We start from the raw sequence: 20,666 nt of genomic DNA, 5'->3' as shown, positions 1-20,666 counted from the left end.
GCATGCCAAATATCAAGTTGCTATCTTCAATATTGAAAAAGTGATGGCCAATGTGAAAGTTTTCGGACGGACGGACAGACACCATATATTTGACATTTGACCTTGAAGGATGACCTTTACCTTCACCTTTCACCACTCAAAATGTTCAGCTCCATGAGATACACATGCATGCCAAATATCAAGTTGCTATATTCAATATTAAATAAGTATCTCCCTTTAAAGCTTATTACTTCCCTTGAATTTGTATTTTCGACCTTAGGTCTTAAAGGATGACCTTGACCTTAACCTTTTACCACGATGTGGTTGTCAGATACACAATGCATCCTACTGCGCTGCTTTTATTTATTTAAAAAAAAAATAATTTGGCAGGCCAGATATATATCTCGATTTAAAGCGTATTACTTCCCTTGGATTTGTATTTTGGACCCTACACCTTTAAGGATGATCTTGACCTCAAAATTTAACCACTCAAAATGTGCAGCTCCATGAGATACACATGCATGCCAAATATCAAGTTGCTATCTTCAATATTGCAAAAGTTATGGCCAATGTTAACGTTTTCGGACGGACGCACAGACTGACAGACTGACAAACTGAGAGACGGACTGACGGACAGTTCAACTGCTATATGCCACCCTATCGGGGGCATAAAAACAGATTGTTCTGACGGTTGTCACTACGGACATGGGAAATTTCTGTGTGGTAATGAATATTAAGATAATAATTAATTATATGTATGATTATTTATCAAGACATTCATGCCAAAATTACATTATACACTTAAAGCCACACACCTTATTTGGCATAGTAAATTTAGGTATAAATAAGAGACATATTTTATTTATGCCAATTATAATATATCTGGTGGTTACAAGGTATAAATCCGTTTTTTTGCGCTTTAAAACTTAAAAATAATCGCGTTTGTCGAAATAGACGTATGCGTCTAGAAATTCTACTTTCGGTTTTAAAAGCGGTACCGTTTTAAAAAATGATAAAATTTTGCTAACTAGGCTATAGATTTCATTTTATCTATGCCAATTAGAATATATCTGGTGGTTACAAGGTAGAAATCCGTCTTTTTTGCGCTTTAAAACTTAAAAATAATCGCGTTTGATGAAATGAATGGACGTATACGTCTAGAAATCCTACTTTCGGTTTTAAAAGCGGTACCGTTTGAAAAATAATAAAATAACTTGCTAACTAGGCTTTAGATTTAATGACAATTTTGCACACTTTAAAACTGCATATATATATATATATGCATTGATTTACATGCATTTCATTTCAAAGTCAGAGGCAAGGTGTGTGGCTTCAAACCAGGAGTACCAATCACCATCGCATTGAATTGTTCTTATAGTTCACTGGTGTTTCACTTTCCTGTGATTGGCAAGTAAAATGAATTAAAACTATAAAAAAGACAGTTAACAACAACCATGGTAAGGTAATGATAATATCCCATGATAAGTACACGTCCAACATATTTTCTAAACTAGTGATGATGGCAGCGATCTTACTCTATTGCTAACATGAAACTATTGCTCGTAAGAAATATTAGATCAATTTATTTGCTAAAATATATATGCCTAAAGTGGTGGTGTCTTACTTGTTTTCTAATGGTTGGGTATATTTATTTCCCGTGAGAAGTGAGAAAAGTATATGGTGCGCCCAACATTTGGACATAAATAATGAGAATATTTGTGGTCTTATCTCTGGGCTAGATTAATCTATGCATAAGATAGTGCGTATTAAATGGGCCTTTTCACGTTTTGGTAAATTGACAAAATTTGAAAAAGTTGGTTCAGATTCGCAAATTCTCATTTTAGTTATGATATTTGTAAGGAAACAGTAATACTGAACATTTACCATACTCTAAAATAGCCATTATATGCATCTGTTGACGGTTTAAAAACTTGAAACTAAGAAAGCGTTGCAACGCGAAACGATTCAATAATTTGGAGAGTTCTGTTGTTGTCGTTATGTTTTGTGAAACTACGAGGATTTCGTATATAAAGTATAAAGTACATCCTTCATTGTAGTTAATTTGATTTTATCCTTCATTGTATGAGCACTGATGGCCGAGTGGTATAAGTGGTATACTTCTACTCCAGGACTCCATGGGTCAGTGGTTCGAGCCCTGTTGAGGGTTACTCTTATTTTATTTCTTAAATTTTATTATTGACTTTTTACTGGAGCTTTTTAGATGCAATGATTACGTTTATCAATATAAAGCATTTAATAACAAACTTCAATACATGCCAAGTTCAGTGAAAAGTCCCCTTTAAACCCAATCTGTAATGTTTGATATTGATTAAACAAAAACAAACTATTGCTAAACGTCAGTTTAATGGAATTTATTTATGTCCGTTTCTTGTTGCGATGAAAACATTTTTGAATAAATATAAATACACAATATAATATATATAATATAATAATTAAAAAGATATAAATGTTTACATTTCTATTAAGAAATTACCGAAGGCATGAACTACATTAGTATCTAACGCAATCCGCGCTCATATCCTGCGTTTGTTTCGCAATACTGGTAAATCCAGGTACATGTTCCACATAAAGGTACGTTTATGTAGATTATTAAGGATAAGCGAAAATTAGTAACACCCTTTTAGACAAAGTGTGTGCATGTTTTTTTTCAGGAACATTGTTATAATAGCAAACACGAGATGGATGGAAGACAAAACATGCAATTAAAAGATGACGACACTTGATCTAGTCAATTTGCATGCAATAAACAAGACTGGTTACCATCACCTCAAAGCAGTGGTCATGTGATAAAACGGGTCCACCTCCTGAAAGTGACTCCCTCTCCCGTCCATACACGTACACGTATAACATATACATCGAAAAATGACCGACGCAAAACCACAAGATGTTTTTTGCAAAAGTAACAAAAAAAACTATAGTGCCCACGATATCTTCATTGTTTTTTAAAATAACACGAAATGTCAAATCATTTTATATAAATGATTTTGCAATAAACAGCAAACACATAAAAAGTAATAAAATTGGGATCACCAAATTTGGACGGTAAGTGCGGAGCAGAGCGTATAAATTATAGTTACGGCATATTTAACCTCATTATCATCATCAACAATCCCTAGACCGGTTTGGCCGTTGGGGAGATATAAGGGACGACAATTCAGAAATCCTCTTTCAGTCAGGTCTGTTGTGTGTTGCTGAGATTAATTCATTCATGGGAAGGGATGTCCATTCTTTTATATAATCCAGCTTGACGGCCTCGACGTCAACCTCCCTCTAGCGTGCCCTGGAGAACAGTCTTGCACAGAGAGTCGTTCCTGGTGACGTGTCCAAACCAAACCAACTTTCGTCGTTAGACGCTCGCCAGTAGGTCTCTTTTGGACTAACAAGTGTTGCAGTCATGTTCCGGACGTACAAGTTGGTCTTGTGCTTCGTATAGGAGATGCGGAGACATTTGTGTTCAAATGCATGTATCATGCGTTCTGCGTCCGCGTGAAGCGTCCAGGTCTCGAAGCCGTAAAGTGGGATGGAGACAACGATGGACGTGTGGAGCCTGTTCTTTGGAAGCTGATGGAACTGCTTGTCCAAAACTGCTCAGTCTGGCCATCGCTGCCGTCGCCATGACAATTCTTTTTCGGACCTCAGCGGTACTGGTACCATCCATGAACAGGTATGCACCCAAGAAGTTGAAGCTGGTCACTTCGTTTAGCTTCTCGCCGTTCATGGGAAGGTCTGTGCTGGTGTTGGTCATGCTGTTCACCATGATCTTCGACTTCTACGTACTGACCTCCATCCCGTATGATCTTGATCTTTCATAGTGTCTGTTGGTTAGATCTTGATGTTCACTGCTGGTGCCACCCATGAGGTCAATATCATCAGCGAGTCTCAAGTTAGAAAAGGGTCTTCCACCGATGGAGATAGATGTGTGGTGGTCATGAAAAGTCTCCTGCATTATCTTCTTAATGAAAAGGTTGAACAGGACGGGAACAGACATCACTGACGGACGCCCACTGATGTCCTGACGATGTCCCCCTGCTGTCCGTTGAGAAGTACTGCACTGGTGGTGTTTCCGTAGAGTTCCTGAATGACTTGCGCCAGCCGTTCGTCAATGTTAAATCATCTCATAACATGCGATAGGCCATCATGCCAAACGTGGTCGAAAGCTTTCTTAAAGTCAATGCAGTTGTGGAAGAGGTCACGTTGTGGTTGCATGTGTTTTTCAATGATGATTATGCAGTTGCAAATCTGTCCTACTGTGCTCCGGCCATCTCTGAATCCAGCCTGCGCCTCGGCCAGCAGTTTCACTGCCTTACTTTTCAATCGATTATGCATGACTTTGCTGGGATGTCTGATTAGACTGATGGTGCGATAATGCTCGCACAACTTGCAGTTGCCCTTTTTCACCTACGTATCTGAAAACATGTCACAATAGGATAACAAATTTCATACTTACCATCTGGTGGATTGCAGTTTGTTAAATTTATTAAACAAAATACAAGTAATACAACAACTGGTGCCATTGTGGTTTTAAACGATTCAACTCTTATGATAACGTGAGAATGGGAGGAACCGTTATCAATATGGAACGAAACAGAGTCGTTTCATTTCACTTTATCTTTAAGGAAAATGTAGATATGCCATTCATATGAAAATAAATTGCCCTCGTTTTAAGTTAAGAACGCACAAGAAACACATTAATTAATATGTCATGGGGGAATCATCAAAGTGTACGCACGCAACAAATCGCACTAGATGTGAATCATATGATGACTTCTCACAATCAGATTAAATAAGTAAATCTTCATACGTTTAGTCGCTTAAAAGATATGATTTTCGAGGATCTGTTTAGATTGCAATAATTGAAATGTGTGATGTGAATGCTAATGTATCACCTAAAACTATTTTCTTTGTATGCGCATTCTCACCAGCAAAGTGATTATACCGTAGCATCAAAGTATTCCTGCGTATGTACATCAAACCTTATATCTTCAACATTCCTGTCGTTCAATTACATTTAATGTGTGTAGAGATATGATTTATCCATACCCTCCTTTATATGAATATTAATCCTATTTAGATCCTATTTAGATACTTGGGTCTTAGTTGCAAGTATAGATCTAAAGTTTAATTAATGTGTTCCGTTGTGTGTATTTCAGTTAATAGGGGCGGTACGTCGCTCTTCGTGTTTTTTTTTACTTACACAGGAAAACAAATGCATATTCAACACAGCAAAATTTATGTAAACTGTGCAATTATCCAAAACAATATGTGCATTTAAACCATGAAAAAGGTCACTTTGTACAATTCGAAACGCAGTAATACAATCGTAAATGTGTTAAGAGATTCTGCCTTCATGATAATTACTTATATTGACAAATGATATTATAGTTTAAAAACAAATTTAAAAAAAAACGTAATTTGAGATTATATCATAAAGCATATCATATAAAATATTGTGTCATGTGTGCTTTAAGTTCGTACATGTATGTTATTTAGTAAAAATAGTCTCTTTGAGATAAGATTTGTGGGAAGGAACACGCACAATTTAGAACATTCTATCATGAATTGTTCGCAGCAGATATGTAAGGGGGTGAACGCTATGTTTTACTGTGTTACTTTCACTGATAAGATTGTCTCCTTTCTCAAAAGCATTATCTCAGCTTGTCGCTAAGCATATTAATGATTCGTATATATTGTAATTAAAAATATATGTATCCCAGCAAGAAAACTCCTAACAGTGGGTATGGAACCCGGACCATCCCAGTTCCAAAGCAGACACTCAACCGCGTCCCTATAAAATCTCATACAGCAATACAGTATAAGTTCTTTTTACTCTTTACCCACTACATAACAGAACTGATATAATTATCATATGTACTTTTTAAGTTACTTCACCATTTATTGTAATTCATTTCTTCAGTTTCTCACACTTGCCTTAAGAAGGTAAGTTGCATGCATCGCTATTTATTTATATTCCATTAAACGTTATTATATTTAATGAAGTGTTCGAGTTATTTTAGTGTTTAGTTTAAATCATTGATTTCATTAACAGTTACCTGCCATACGAAGGTTGAACCTAACTTCAAGGCTTAAGTTCAACAACGTTTAAGCGGCGCAAAGTCAGTCATAGAGGCGCTCGACACTGCCAGCGATAAAGAACTTGCCGACCTGTCATCTGCCTCGGGTTTGCCTTTGAAAAGTGCACATTGTCGGGAAGCAATGGGTCCCTTTTCACTGCAACATACTTGCCGCAGACCATATAGCAAATGAAGACACTATAAAAGAAGTGTAAACCACCTGCAAAAAAAGCAAAGATCACGAACAAAACAACATACAAAGTGTCTGCAGCAGCAGCCATTATACAAAGGAAACGACCCCGACTACATGCTCTCAATTTCCGAGCAGATGCTCAGATTCACGACGCAGACAGGCGTCAACAACATGAACCACCTATTTACCAAATTAAAGACTGGCCAGTCATACAAGTTACCATATCAGACTGGAAGCATGACAACATAACACTTGCCGCAGTCCTGTCCACTAGACATGTCCACAGGCGCCATATCGAGGCGGAGAAAATCACGACGCGAGGGAAACCCCACGGCAGCCTGAAGGAACCGACGCGCACAGCTACCTTTGCGCAGAGAGCCGACGTGTCCATCAGAGCGATTGACAAGAAGAAAAGAGAGGTACACCGAATGAGTTGTATAAATTAGAATTATATTTTGAACACGTCTGTGATGTGAAATTCAAGTACACAAATATTACAAATAAGGAAATAATTGAAGACTTCATGTGAATGAGAAACAAAAGACACACTTTAGGGTACAATTCGAATTTGGCCAACATATAATTGAGCGGTGTCATACTAATGATATTATCTTAAAATCGCGTTCTTGCGCACGTGACCAAGAGTTTTAATGTGCCCAACAACAATAAACACCGAAATTTTGTAAAAGCGTGTCGCTAGTGTATAAACGGCCAATGAATAAACGAAAATGTATTATGTCACATATGACGTGTCAATCATTGCAATTTCAATTTGTATATTTTCGTGAAGTGAATATGTGTACGTATGTTCGATACAGTCATATCTATATATTACTATAATAAATAATATGTAAATTATCAATATATATGGTTCTAAAAACATATTTATCTTATATATTTAAAAATTTAAATGTGAATATTCTATAGAAATATGTGTATTAAAAAATATAATATATCCATGGCTAAAACGTGTGTTCTAAAATTTCGTACTTAGAGTCGTTCCATAGATTGTGATGTCAATGGGAATTTCGTGATCGTTCAGAGTTCCACTTAAGTTCCGGCAGTATTCTTTATATTGCCTAAACGAGTGTTTTAAATATTTTTAACTAAAATATCAGTTATAGGATAAAAATGTACAACATGAAACAAACACAACTTGATACTTTTCACATTTCCGATATAGAATTCTGTAGGATTTGCCTCTCTTAATAAAATGAATCGAGAGCGCGTAACTTCTCTGATAGTTCATAATCTGTGTCGTATAATAATACGAAAACCAATTATATTTTCTATAATGTAATGTTTTACAGACATCATTTTTTAATGAAATACCCACACAAATACAGGCGTTCGTATGCTTTAATAATTAATTAAGTCGACATGTGAAGCCAAACTGTTAGCTTTACAAACTTCTCATTTAGTGGTGAAAGATAACCTTATTTTTAGATTTCATTGCCAAGTCATGTATCAAACTAAACGACCAACTCTACTTACTGCTCATCTAAATGTTAAAACAAATCAAATTATGCGTAAATAACGTTGCCAAGTCATGTTTTATAGCATGCATTCAATCAGTCGAAATAGTGTAAGAAAGAAAACCCGCAAGGAAAAGATTATGTGTGTGCTTCTTATAGCTCTGCCGTAATGTTAATCTTGATTGAGCTCCTTCAAACATGTAAAAAAGAAGTATGGAAGGCGTTGCTACCACACTGAACCATACACAACTCAACTACAGATCTATTCCCCTTGAAGACTTCGGGGTACATGAGATCGCAAATGAACAGTTTACGTGCCATATGGCTGCACACCCGCTCGGTTAAGAACGAACATCTCATGCGTTTACAATACACGTGATTACAACGCTCAGAGTATCCTCTGGGTTACTTATGGTACTAAAGATTTTTCCATTTTTCTGAGACCCGCTCACTTTTTTAAACAGTCACGATTTTTTCACAATGTTACATCGTTTTTTGTTCATTATTTTGCTTTTAAAGACCTGAAAACATGCTATATTTGCAATGAGAAACAGTAACAAATAAATCGTGTAAATACTTTTGCATTATCATTCAGCTTTTTGAAGTATTCTGTAGACGCTATATCACCCCCTGTACGTCGATAATCCAAACTGAGTAATTCAAACTGAAGAAAATAATGGCGACAAAAATTAAGACTCCAGTCATTTATTTCTAAGAACACGTTTATATATGGTAAGTTGTGACATAATAAACGTTTCATTTTAATAAAATGTTAATTGCCGGATACAATGCGCCAATAAACCCATTGCAATTAAAAACAATTACGTCGAAATAAAATGAATATATTTGAAAATCTGGAAAAAGTAAATGAAATTGTCGAAAGTTTTAGGCCAAAAAACAATTATAATCGAATGTTTTTAATGTTTTAATGCTTGAACTTGTGTATTAATCTTTCATATATGTATGTAACAAATCTGATTGTCGTAAATGCTCGAAAACGCAATATATTTGTATTTGTTTGGGACAAGAATATACAAATTGGATAATGGCCTAACTAGTGTATGGATAATTCTAAACTAACATTAGGAAGTAGATGGATAATGACCAAACTGCAAGCTGTCTTTATGTAAAGATCTATATAAAATGAACACACTTGTAAAATATTTCGAGATTTATTTAATTGCTAGCAACAAAAGCATGTTAGCACATTGTTAAACAATCATCATAATAAAACGATTTTGTTTTCTTTTCAGGTAAAAAAGAAGATAATGGAAAACTACAGATGTCATTATTCTACAGAGTCCTTTAAATGCCACTTTAACATGCAGCTTCGACTCGAATCCCTTTAAATCAAGTGATTAAATAATAAGTAGGGGCATTTTAAAATTTCTATGGTTTTCATGCTATCCAAAATGACATGGAGCACGTGTTATGGCATCTCTGTGTACGTGGAATGCAAATTTCGCATGCTTATTGTGCTTTAGTCTGTCAACAGAATGATATTTTATTTCTAATTTCACAATTACTTATTGAGATGTATTGCAATACAATATCAAAGCTCCTTTTCTTTTTTGGCTGAATTATCATTTTAAGCAGATAAGAAAACGTAACTCTGTATAGTATAAGTACAGTACAAGAAGTAGGAGAGAGTTTTCTCTTTAAAATGATAATGCAGGGCTGTTAACAGTCTAGTTTTGCTTCTAATCTCAATTGTATATATATGCAAGTTCCGTTGAAATTGATTTCACTAATAACAAATAAATGAATGTTGATGTTCGTTGAAAGTATTTTTTAAATACCATTATACACATCGTGTTTTTGGTTATAAATAGTTGTTTTCAAAGAATATTATCCAACCTGTTTTTGGAAAACATGTTCAATACATCGCAGTTTGTGCATTATCCATTTTGAGTTTGGTTATTATCCACAGAAATTTTCAGTTTGGATTTATCCATTAACTTTTATACCCGTTCTGCAACAACATGATTTTAACACAGAAACAAACTAGGTGTTAAAAGTTAAATTTTAAGGACATTCATGCATACCTCTGTAAGGACATTCATGCATACCTCTGTTACAGTTTCGTTCGCTCTTTTGTCAATTAACGTGTAAATAATTCAACACATTGGTCACATTTCATGAAAATTAGCATTTTCCGAAGACAAATTTACCGTTTTTTTACTAGAAAACTATTAAATAATTGCAAAACTCACAACGCATGTGTGTATCAGACATTCATTATCACATGTGTAAAACAATTACGTCCTTATAGTTACTAAATTAGCAGAAATGATAAAATAATCACCTACCTTTCAGTTTCAGTTTCGGCCGACATTTTTTTTCTTCAGTTCGAATTATCGACGTACAGGGGGTGTATATGATGAAATGGAAAATGAATTTAACATAAACTGTTGTTGTTTATTTTTTAGCGTTATAGCTTATCTGAACACAAAAGTTTCAAACATTAGCTTTTGTGATAAGTCAATGTACGGCGTCTGTTGTGTGCAGTGCGTCGTCATGGTTTCTGCTCATTAGCACTCTACAGGCCACAGTTTTGATCAATGTGATGATTTTATTTAAAATAAACATGATTTCCATTTCTGTGCATTTATTTATCATATTTTTTTAACATTTGTTTAATAAGATCAACAATAGTAATCAATAAAAACTGGTGATATGCGCCTAGCTATAATCATTATTAAAATCATAATTGTTTTACAAGCAATAATCAAGAAATGTCGCTTAATACTTTCCTCAAAAGATAACCTTTTTAATACAGAACTCTTTTTCAGAAATGATGTCTTTCCAATGTCATTTAAGTGTTGTTGTTCACTTTTTTTACTGAGCCATAGTCAAGCCACATTAGAAGCATAAAAGATGAAAGATTAAACGTGCACGAAGAAGAACACACAAATCATCAAAAACAAACAGCGTATAACCTGACGAAGGAATTATAATGAAATTGCGTGCAATGACCGTGTGTTACAGCCTCGTTATGACGAGGTCACTTCTGTTATCCATCTTCCGGTTTTTCACGAGCAAGCCTCCCAGAAAGGCGAGTGCCGCAGCACAGTGGATGGCCGCTATCAGGTAGAGCACTATATCGTAGCTACCCGTCGATTCCCGAATAAATGCTGTGAACAGTTTGAAACAAATAAAGCAACCCGAAATATAGATCAGATATTACATTTATGCTCAATATGCCAAACCTATAAAAATGCAGTTACACCCGTACTTACAAAGGGGCGCTTTCATAGGTAGCTCTACTTTAAAAAGTAACGTTACTTAATAGAACGTCATGATCCCACAAAATAAATCGTTTGTTCGGCATCAGTATTCGAAAGACTACTTTAGTTTGATTTGCTAAATACTGGAACATGCTAAATTAACAAAATTAGTTACCGAACAACGGCCCGGACGCGGCCGACAGCACTCCGACCCCGGAAGTCATCAGACCGGAAGCTACCGGCATATGTTCTATGGGCACCATCTTCATGGCGATCATCGACGCCGGCAAACTGGCTCCTAGAGTAGTTCCCACCAGACCATTTGCGACCAAAAACGACACATGCCCTGAAGAGAGTTGAACTAGCAGGTACCCGGCTGCACCGATCACAGCAGCCATCGCTAAGATAACATTAACGCTGATACCAAATTGTTTACCAAGGCCGGGTAGCAGCGATGAGACTATGACGGTCACGCTTCGTACGATGAACACCATATTGGACCAGGACACGTCTACGTTCTTTGATTTCATCAGGTCAAGTTGCAGTGCCATGATTGAACCATTTATAGAAGCAACAATAAAGTCTGATCCTAAAACAATTATAATATATTCTAGACTGATAATTGATTTTATATCCGCCCATATAGCAATTTGAGTTGATGCTTTAATGATGTTATCTTTTCCTTTTGGCTTCACACCACTTGTATTTTTGGTTATAGTGTTTGGTCCGTTTTCAGATTCTGATATCACACCACTCGTATTTTTGGAAATAGTGTATGGTCCGTTTTCAGGTTCTGATTCCACACCACTCGTATTTTTGGTAACAGTGTACGGTCCGTTTTCAGGTTCGGATTCCACACCACTCGTATTTTTGGTAATAATGTATGGTCCGTTTTCAGGTTCTGATTCTATACCACTCGTATTTTTGGTAATAGTGTATGGTCCGTTTTCAGGTTCTGATTCCACACCAGTCGTATTTTTGGTAATAGGGTATGGTCCGTTTTCAGGTTTTGATTCCACACCACTCGTATTTTTGGTAATAGTGTATGGTCCGTTTTCAGGTTCTGATTCTATACCACTCGTATTTTTGGTAAAAGTGTATGGTCCGTTTTCAGGTTCTGGTTCCACACCATTCGTATTTTTGGTAATCGTGTATGGTCCGTTTTCAGCTTCTGATTCTATACCACTCGTATTTTTGGTAATAATGTATGGTCCGTTTTCAGGTTCTGATTCTAAACCACTCGTAATTTTGGTAATAGTGTATGGTCCGTTTTCAGGTTCTGATTCTAAACCACTCGTAATTTTGATAATATTGTATGGTCCGTTTTCATGTTCTGATTCTAAACCACTCTTATTTTTGGTAATAATGTATGGTCCGTTTTCAGGTTCTGATTCTGTACCACTCGTATTTTTGGTAATAATGTATGGTCCATTTTCAGGTTCTGATTCTATACCACTCGTATTTATGGTAATACTGTATGGTTCGCTTTCAGGTTCTGATTCTGTACCACTCGTATTTTTGGTAATAGTGTATGGTCCTTTTTCAGGGTCATCCGATTCTCTAGTTTCCGCGTACTTGATATCATGGCATCGAATAAGAAGCGGCAAAAGCGATGACGTCATGAAAAACACGCCAATGGAGAGTAGCGTCATCTGCAGCCCGAGTCTTTGCACCAGAAATGTCAGAAGGAAAGGATAGAACGTGCCTCCAATGCCTGCCCCCGTGGAGAGGATACTAAGACACAACATCATCTGTCTCCCTCGGAACGCTTGCCTCACCACGGTAAAGCTGGCGGTCTGCGTGCAGGTCATGCCTATGCCTGCAAGACACATACAAATGTAATAGAAACACATTTCGTTGTGTTCATAACGGATTCCGGTTAGGGACATATTTAATGTCGCTTGTTGCCATGTGTGGTCGAAGCGCGTAAATCAATGCATTAATTAACGAGAAACGAGCAACCACACGTTCCATTTGAACAAAGTTTTTGGTAGTATTTGACAAGAAGAGTTTTATTAAAAATGAGGGTCGTTGTCGCGTGTCCTTGTTGAATATTACATTTATGAATCCGGATCTATTGCAGTCTCAAGTTTTTGTTGTTGCTGATATTCCTTAAAACACAAACACCATTTATTACCTAATTGTTATCATCGTTTTATACATAACTAACACTAACCAGCAATGACGCCAATTGTGATGTAAATGTTCCAGATCTCGGTAGCAGCGTATGACGTCATTAAACCCAGAGGGGAGAGCAGAGCGGGACATAGTAGTACCTTGAAGAGGCCGTATCTCCGGATGCAGAAACCACTGAACACCGCTGAAATGGTAGAAAACGGAACAGCGATGCGGTAAGGTAGTATTCGTAATGGTGTAGTGGTGGTAGAAGGCGTCAAATAACAATTTTGTAGGATTGATAGAATGGTGATCGAAGAAAAGTAGTGATATTGTGGCAAAACTAGGTATGATACTAATAACTATGTGGTAGTAATTATGAATAAAAGTATGGATAGTCGAATCTGTATTAAAAGCCGTTGCAATTGAAGCAGAAGTAGAATTATCGAATGCAGCAGCGAAAGTAGTAGTAGTAATAATAGTAAATATTGTACTAGTATAATACATGCAAACATATTATAAACATATTATGCCCATGAAACTCATAGTGAGATTTAGCCAGCGAAACTTAAGCAAACATGTTTAAAAGGACTAGAACTGTCGCGCTGACCATATTATAAAAGCGATATTACATCTAAAGAAGCCATAATTAAGCAGGATACATTTTTATTTCCTATCAATCACCACAAAAAAGGGAGCTCGTTTTCTTACACAGAGACAGCACGACACCTATCATGATTGACTGTACAAGCGCCGTCTGCAAGCGACTCGCTCCAAACGCTAGCTGAAAGTCCAGGAAGAGAGCGCCTAGCGAGAAACAGAGGCCGAGCTGGGTCGTGAACTGCACCCAGACGACAATGAACACTAGCCATTTGTTGGACCATTCTCTGAAATAAAGGATGTTGTAGGTCTGTATGGCAAATTAAGCGTTATATCGGTCCTTGTCGGCTCAGGTACTACTTTAAAGTCCCCAGGGTACTCTTAAGTGAACTACGATATAACCCAGGTACGGAAAACATGCTTATAGGCACCCGACGATGCTGTTTTAAATGCATTTTCCTTACCGCAGATACTTTGTTTTATATATTAAGAATCACCCGAGATGCTTTTGAGCGGAACTTGAGCTGATAAAGACCAGTCGTGGTAGGCTCAATAAGTCGTTGTAGATAATTCCTAAACTTTGTGATCTTTGACCTCAATGGGTGACCTTGATCTTGGGTTATGGGTCTTGCATGTGACTCAGCCTCAAAATATTAAGAACAACTATGGTAAACGTGGCTGTGGCAAATATGATATTTGAGACACAGATAAAGAAATCAATTTTGTAAGGGTATATTAATTTCAAACATGGCTGAAACGCCATTATTGATTAATGGTTTGTGTCAAAATTAAATATGCATCATCCCCTTATCCATGTTTACACTCATATTAAGTTACAAAAAAATATGTTAAAGCAGTTCAAAGATGTGGTTAAATACAAAAAAAAAGCGTTCTTATATTCAAGTCAAAAATTGCCATAACTCAGTTATTCGCAAATGGATTTCGACTGCATTACTTTACTATTATTATTATTATTATTATTATTATTATGATAGAGGTACGAATTGTAGGCTGCAAGATGCCATAGCAATTAAGGCACCAACAAACACTAATGAAAACTATCTACATGCAATTACTTACTGTGAGTCCATTATTTGTCTTTGAACACGATCCTTATTTTTACTGCACCGCCAAACTATGTCGGCATTTATACAATGAAGAGAAACAAAGGAGAAGAATGTTGTGCACGCGCATTTTTATCTTTCATTAACATCCTAATTCTTTTAACGTATTCAAATTAAGCAATCAGAAACAAACAACACGTTGCAGTTTAAATTGAGCCTTCATATAATTGAGCAGTGCCATAGTACGGTGTTATGTTATGGCCACTCGTTTTCCGCAAAAGCATCGTCATTGCACTTAAGATTGCGTTCTTTTCGCACGCGATCCAGAGTTTGAAAGTGCCACACAACCATGACCTCGAATGAAGGCGTGTCGCAAATGAATCAAAGAACATTGTGTGTGTCTCATTATGGCATGTCAAAGGGTTTTAAATTGAATGTTTTAAGATTTGTGTAGAAACGAAGTATATTTATATTAAATAAAATCATCTTTATCTAGTCAAATCATACGCTTTTCATTGTTTCTTAAACGCTGCGACGTATTACGCAACACCAGGGACCTATACAAACGTATAGGTCCCTGGCAACACGTAGTTATTTGGTGTCCGTTTTCCAAAGATCGAACCGAAGTGCAGCTCGCACTAAGAACGTTTGCGAGTCACGGACAACAGAGCGAACCAGATCCTTTTTTCACGAATTTAACTGACGAACGCTTGTCAGGATTCAGAGTTCATCACACGTCGACAAACTAACACGCATTATAATTAATCATAAACATACATGGAATGTTTGTCACTCTTAACTTGTAATTTAATATGCTTTACTTTTTTCCTTTTTATGTTCTTTCCCCTTGTTAAAATACTTTGTTTTCTTTATTTACCCGTTAACGTAATATTGAAAACGGGTAAATAAAGAACACAAAGTATTGTCAAAAAGCCGAAGGCTGATATGTATGTAAGTAATGTACAACAATGTGTAAGTATATGAAAATGCACGGTACTACGAATTGTTAAAATGCACTCGTGTGGCTATACAGAGTGTTTTTGGTATTTTAACATAATTGATGTCGCAAGTGTTCAGTTACCTCTTTTGGACATGTATTTTATTTTATTTTGTTGTAACAGTTGTAAACGCAGTTGTTAAAACAATTACGTGACTGAGAGAAATCCGTGCTTGTTATCGGCAATCCACAAAATACAATTAGGCTTAGACGTAATTTCGCCTCAGGCATGGTTGAATGATAGATCTTTGGTTAACCCTTACAGTGCTGGAACCGAATTTTGAAGGCCTTTGCAAACAGTTTGGATCCAGATGAGACGCCACAGAACGTGGCGTCTCATCTGGATCCAAACTGTTTGCTATTCTGATAGTATTCTTTCAAAAAAAAATCGAAGAAAATGCTAATTTAAGAAATTCAGCAGACGACATTTTAGCAGACGACAAATTACCCAGCATGCATTTGGTTAAGTCGATAACGGGTAATCAGGGTGCAGGATCACGCTACTTTGCAACCTCCGCGCAGAGATTTGACTGGAACCAGCATAGTTGGATCAAATCCCTGCCATCATACACAACCACGTGATGATAGCTGAGCCACGTGATACAATAATCGCGTCTTACAGTTACAACGTCATAGAAAACAATGCCGAAAAAGAACGTGCCGGATAATTGTTTCCTTTGTTAAAACAAGAGTTTAATGTTTAACCGGAAAATAAGAGCCATATATGTATAATGATCTAAACTCCCTGCCGTTATTACCAACTAAGTAATAATAGTCGAACCACGTGGGCGTCTTACAGTATCAACGGTTATTTTTAAATCTGTCAACAGTTATTTTTACTTTTTTAATTAAAGTATTTTTTTTTATTATGAACCTAAACTTATACACTATTTTCAAAATATAAAATAAGATGATATTCCTTTTCATAATATAATACTTAAAAAAAATAAAATAACATCCTACCGAATCTGGTAGGATTTTCTTGTGATGGCAGAGGTTGTATGTGAGAGCATGGAACGACAACTCTGCGTGGAGATTCGCTACTTTGTGGGGTTCTCAATTTAACGTTAATGGATTAAACACACCGGTTAGTGGTGTTTTTCGGCGAAGCTGTATACGCCAGCTTTTCACCTTACCTGACCTTTGTAACTGTCCAATAAAATTAAAATAAAACTTCCCGCGGCTAGTTCAGAATGAATAGACTTCATTTATCCCATAGGCTGATTTGAGCATTCCACCGGAACATTGGAAACATGTCCGCGTCTTTGTAACACTGTTTTACTGCGTGTTCAGCATGAAACATTTTTATCTCTTATGAAAAGGCTTAATAGATAGAACAGTTTTACACTCAATCTCGACATCAATACAGTTTGTGCGTGCACCTTTTATTTTCAGAGGCAACATCGTTTATACTTAAAGGCTATTTTCTCATATTTAGTACTGACTTCCATATTCCTGTCAACATGTTAACATGCATTGCATCTCAACCCGCGAGATATCACGGGTCAGTTTGCGGTTAGTGTGTGGTTTATTTACAGGTCATAGCTGCATGTTCGAATACGCTTATGTGCTGACCTGAGTTCGCAGCTAGTAAAAGAATCTTTATAATATGATACAGACGCTATCCGTGAACTAGGTGAATTGGAATTTTCTTTACACCAAAAAGATGTCAAATGAAGATATTCAGCGATATTATTATGGTATGTCAATAATAGATTCTTAATTTGTTTCCAACAATGCCATGATAAATATTATTTTTAATTAATTTAACAAGAATTATTCCACTATATTGACTAATGTATTAAGCATGAGCGCGATGATTCTCGATACTGTTAATAATCGAATCAAATAGCAATGCCCGACAAACCACTAAAACAGGTTTGTTCGAAGAACGCGCGTATAAATATTTAAAATATGTACGGATACTTCGCTTGTGGCGGTTGACTCATATGTTTAAATTTCACTTCCATTCTTCTTTTGGTTTTCTGTTTCGTAACTATAGGTTTATGACAAGCAATACGTAATAATGTATTTTTGTATAAATATTTTACATTATTACATATTGCTACATGCTTAATAAGCCGCGAAAACTCCGCGTAACATCCCGTACTGCGTGTGATGCAGCTAAGAACTGCACAGAAAAAGACATTCGCTATCCTTGATCTCATTCATTGAACTATCAACGCCGTATATCTTTTTTAAAGATATTTCTTGTTTTAAATAACTTTTTAAAACAATTTTTCTTAAGAATTTTAACTAGTGCATAAATGACAGATTTTTATACTGCTTATGGCAATGTGAATACACCAGAATTACTTTATCTAATAAGCATGTGTTATTGTAAAAAAAATTTTTTTTACTGCATTCATGATACGTTTATGTATCACGCATGGTGAAATTTTGTCACCGATTTCAGACGTATTCAAGGATTAATTCATTTACATTAAGATATCGGCACAAACTGCAAAAAAAAAACTGTCTTTTATGCACTAAAGTTTTTTGCAAATGTATTTCAATAACTTGAGATAGTTGCAAAAATAAAGTTTTGAACAGTGTGTTTACAATCTGTCCAGCCCGTGTGTAAGCCCCTGTTGATTCTGCACCCTGTAATGCTTATAACGTACGAGTATTTCAAAGACGATATCAAAAATGACCCGCTAAAATCAGGTCAATTTAAAGAACAGGCATTCTTTCATTAACGTGTTGCGGAAGGCCAATAACTGCGCTCATGCTACCTGTTTATGCTGTCTTATTTATGTTTTGTCAAACGTGGTGAAATGTTAACAATGCAGAAACATGTGTTTGACATGTTTAACCTTTTTAAGAAAAATGCTGTACTTACAATTTATTTTAAACGTCGTTTCAATTACGTTATTGCGGAAATGCAGTTTTTCATGTTTCGGAAATATATTATAAGCAAGTACTCATACATACGAACAGTCAGCAATCCTTATGGACACAATATGTACGACATTTAACATTTGGGAGCTGTTTATGTATTAGAGAGAGAGAGAGAGAGAGAGAGAGAGAGAGAGAGAGAGAGAGAGAGAGAGAGAGAGAGAGAGAGAGAGAGACAGAGACAGAGACAGAGACAGAGAGAGAGAGAGAGAGAGAGAGAGAGAAAGACAGACAGAGACAGAGAGAGACAGAGAGAGAGAGAGAGACAGAGAGAGAGACAGACAGAGACAGAGACAGACAGAGACAGAGACAGAGACAGACAGAGAGAGAGAGAGAGAGAGAGAGAGAGAGAGAGAGAGAGAGAGAGAGAGAGAGAGAGAGAGAGAGAGAGAGAAAGCGAGAGAAAGAGAGAGACAGAGAGAGACAGAGACAGAGAGAGACAGAGAGACAGAGAGAGACAGAGAGAGAGATTTACTGGTCATCTTGATTTAGCTGTAAATCATACATAAGACTTTACAAAAGGTAACACTTACTGCAATGCGTTAAGTTATGCACATCGAACGTTCGCCAGGTGACCAGTACCATTCATTTCGTATTAAATTATGCACAATGAACCTTTGCACCTTTGCAAGTTATTACCCGGTACCATTCATTTCGTATTAAATTATGCACAATGAACCTTCGCCAGTTACCCGGTACCATTCATTTCTTATTAAATTATGCACAATGAACCTTCTCCAGTTACCCGGTACCATTAATTTCTTATTATATTCTGCACAATAAACGTTTGCCAGATATTTGTTACCATTCATTTTTTATTAAGTTATGCACAATGAACCTTCGCCAGTTACCCGGTACCATTCATTTCTTATTAAGTTATGCACAGCGAACCTCGCCAGCTTCTCGGTACCATTCATTTCTTATTCAGTAATGAACAACGAACGTTCGCCAGTTACTCAGAACCATTCATTTCTTATGAAGTTGTGCACAGCGAACACTCGCCAGTTACCCGGTACCATTCATTTCTTATTAAGTAATGCACCGCGAACATTCGCCAGTTATTCGGTACCACTCATTTCTTATTAAGTAATGCACAGCGAATGTTCGCCAGTTATTTGGTACCATTCATTTCGGTCAGATCAGATCAGATTGGTGCAAACTTTTGATGATAGCGACCTCGATTATTGATAATTGAAAAATGTGAAGGAATACAGAATTTTGCAATTTGAATAAATTCCGATCAAGTCCTGGTTGATGTCATCAACGTTTCATCTTCAAATCCTCGGTTATTGGTAAATAAACAGCACTGCATCGACAATTATTTTTAAGTGCATATACGTGTACTGTACGTGGTGACATCAAATTTTACAATTGAGTTTGTAGAATATCTGTTTATTGTCTTACAAACACACACGTCTGCAATGTTTCGAATGTCGGTGTGCACAAAGTAAAGCTCTATCCATTCACCGTTTAAAGGTCGGTGGTTGCTATGTTAATAAAACATGTTTGAATGGATACTTTCAGATAATTCAAGCAAAACACAGATACATTTTTTTTAATCTTATTAGCATTTTATATACTCTAACAGCGGCATGTATAACAACGAAAAATGATGTCAAATATATACATGTCATAATAAATAAATACATGTATTAAATAAAAACAATTACATTAACATACAGACACATATTTAAATATTAAAAATAAATAAGTACATTAAATAAAATAAGCATATGGCATTTAATACGAGAACAAAAACAACCACTTGTACATTTAATATGATCCGTCAATATTACAAAAAGAAAATTGAATTTTGTACTTGTCGTTAAATGTCAACTTATATTAATTCCAACTAATTTTGATGGTTGCTAATAAAATTGATTAAGATGCACAGGTTGAAATTTGTTAATCAATTCTTTGTCATATTAAATTATTAATTAATCAGCATTCCTTGTAATGTACACATACAAAACAATAGGCCTCTACCCCTTCCTAATAAATCACAATGACCTATTTGATCTTATAT

At 36.1% G+C, this 20,666-nt stretch overlaps 2 protein-coding genes across 17 annotated transcripts in view; both read right to left on the bottom strand.

Annotated features, from left to right (window-relative positions):
- Nucleotides 1–4,569, bottom strand: part of LOC127841170 (sushi, von Willebrand factor type A, EGF and pentraxin domain-containing protein 1-like) — a 38,825-nt gene extending 34,256 nt beyond the window's left edge. For 15 of the 16 annotated variants that reach the window (XM_052369791.1, XM_052369792.1, XM_052369796.1 and 12 more), the window contains exon 1: nucleotides 4,448–4,569. In XM_052369791.1, the coding sequence (XP_052225751.1) occupies nucleotides 4,448–4,514 (67 nt within the window). In that variant the 5' untranslated portion in view covers nucleotides 4,515–4,569. The remainder of the gene's footprint in view (nucleotides 1–4,447) is intronic. The other variant, XM_052369800.1, reaches the window with a different exon arrangement.
- Nucleotides 4,570–10,415: 5,846 nt separating this feature from the next.
- On the bottom strand, nucleotides 10,416–11,925 carry LOC127843225 (uncharacterized). Its single transcript, XM_052373085.1, has 2 exons — nucleotides 11,142–11,925; nucleotides 10,416–10,873 (listed from the first exon to the last, which is right to left on the bottom strand). Exons 1-2 carry the CDS (start codon nucleotides 11,515–11,517, stop codon nucleotides 10,722–10,724), a joined length of 528 nt encoding a protein of 175 aa, XP_052229045.1. The 5' UTR covers nucleotides 11,518–11,925; the 3' UTR covers nucleotides 10,416–10,721.
- Between the last annotated feature and the right edge of the window lie 8,741 nt (nucleotides 11,926–20,666).

The sequence above is a fragment of the Dreissena polymorpha genome, chromosome 8 (genome assembly GCF_020536995.1).
Source record: "Dreissena polymorpha isolate Duluth1 chromosome 8, UMN_Dpol_1.0, whole genome shotgun sequence".
Taxonomy (NCBI): domain Eukaryota; kingdom Metazoa; phylum Mollusca; class Bivalvia; order Myida; family Dreissenidae; genus Dreissena; species Dreissena polymorpha.
The sequence above is the reverse complement of the archived record's forward strand: the minus strand, read 5'-3'. Positions and strand labels throughout refer to the sequence as shown.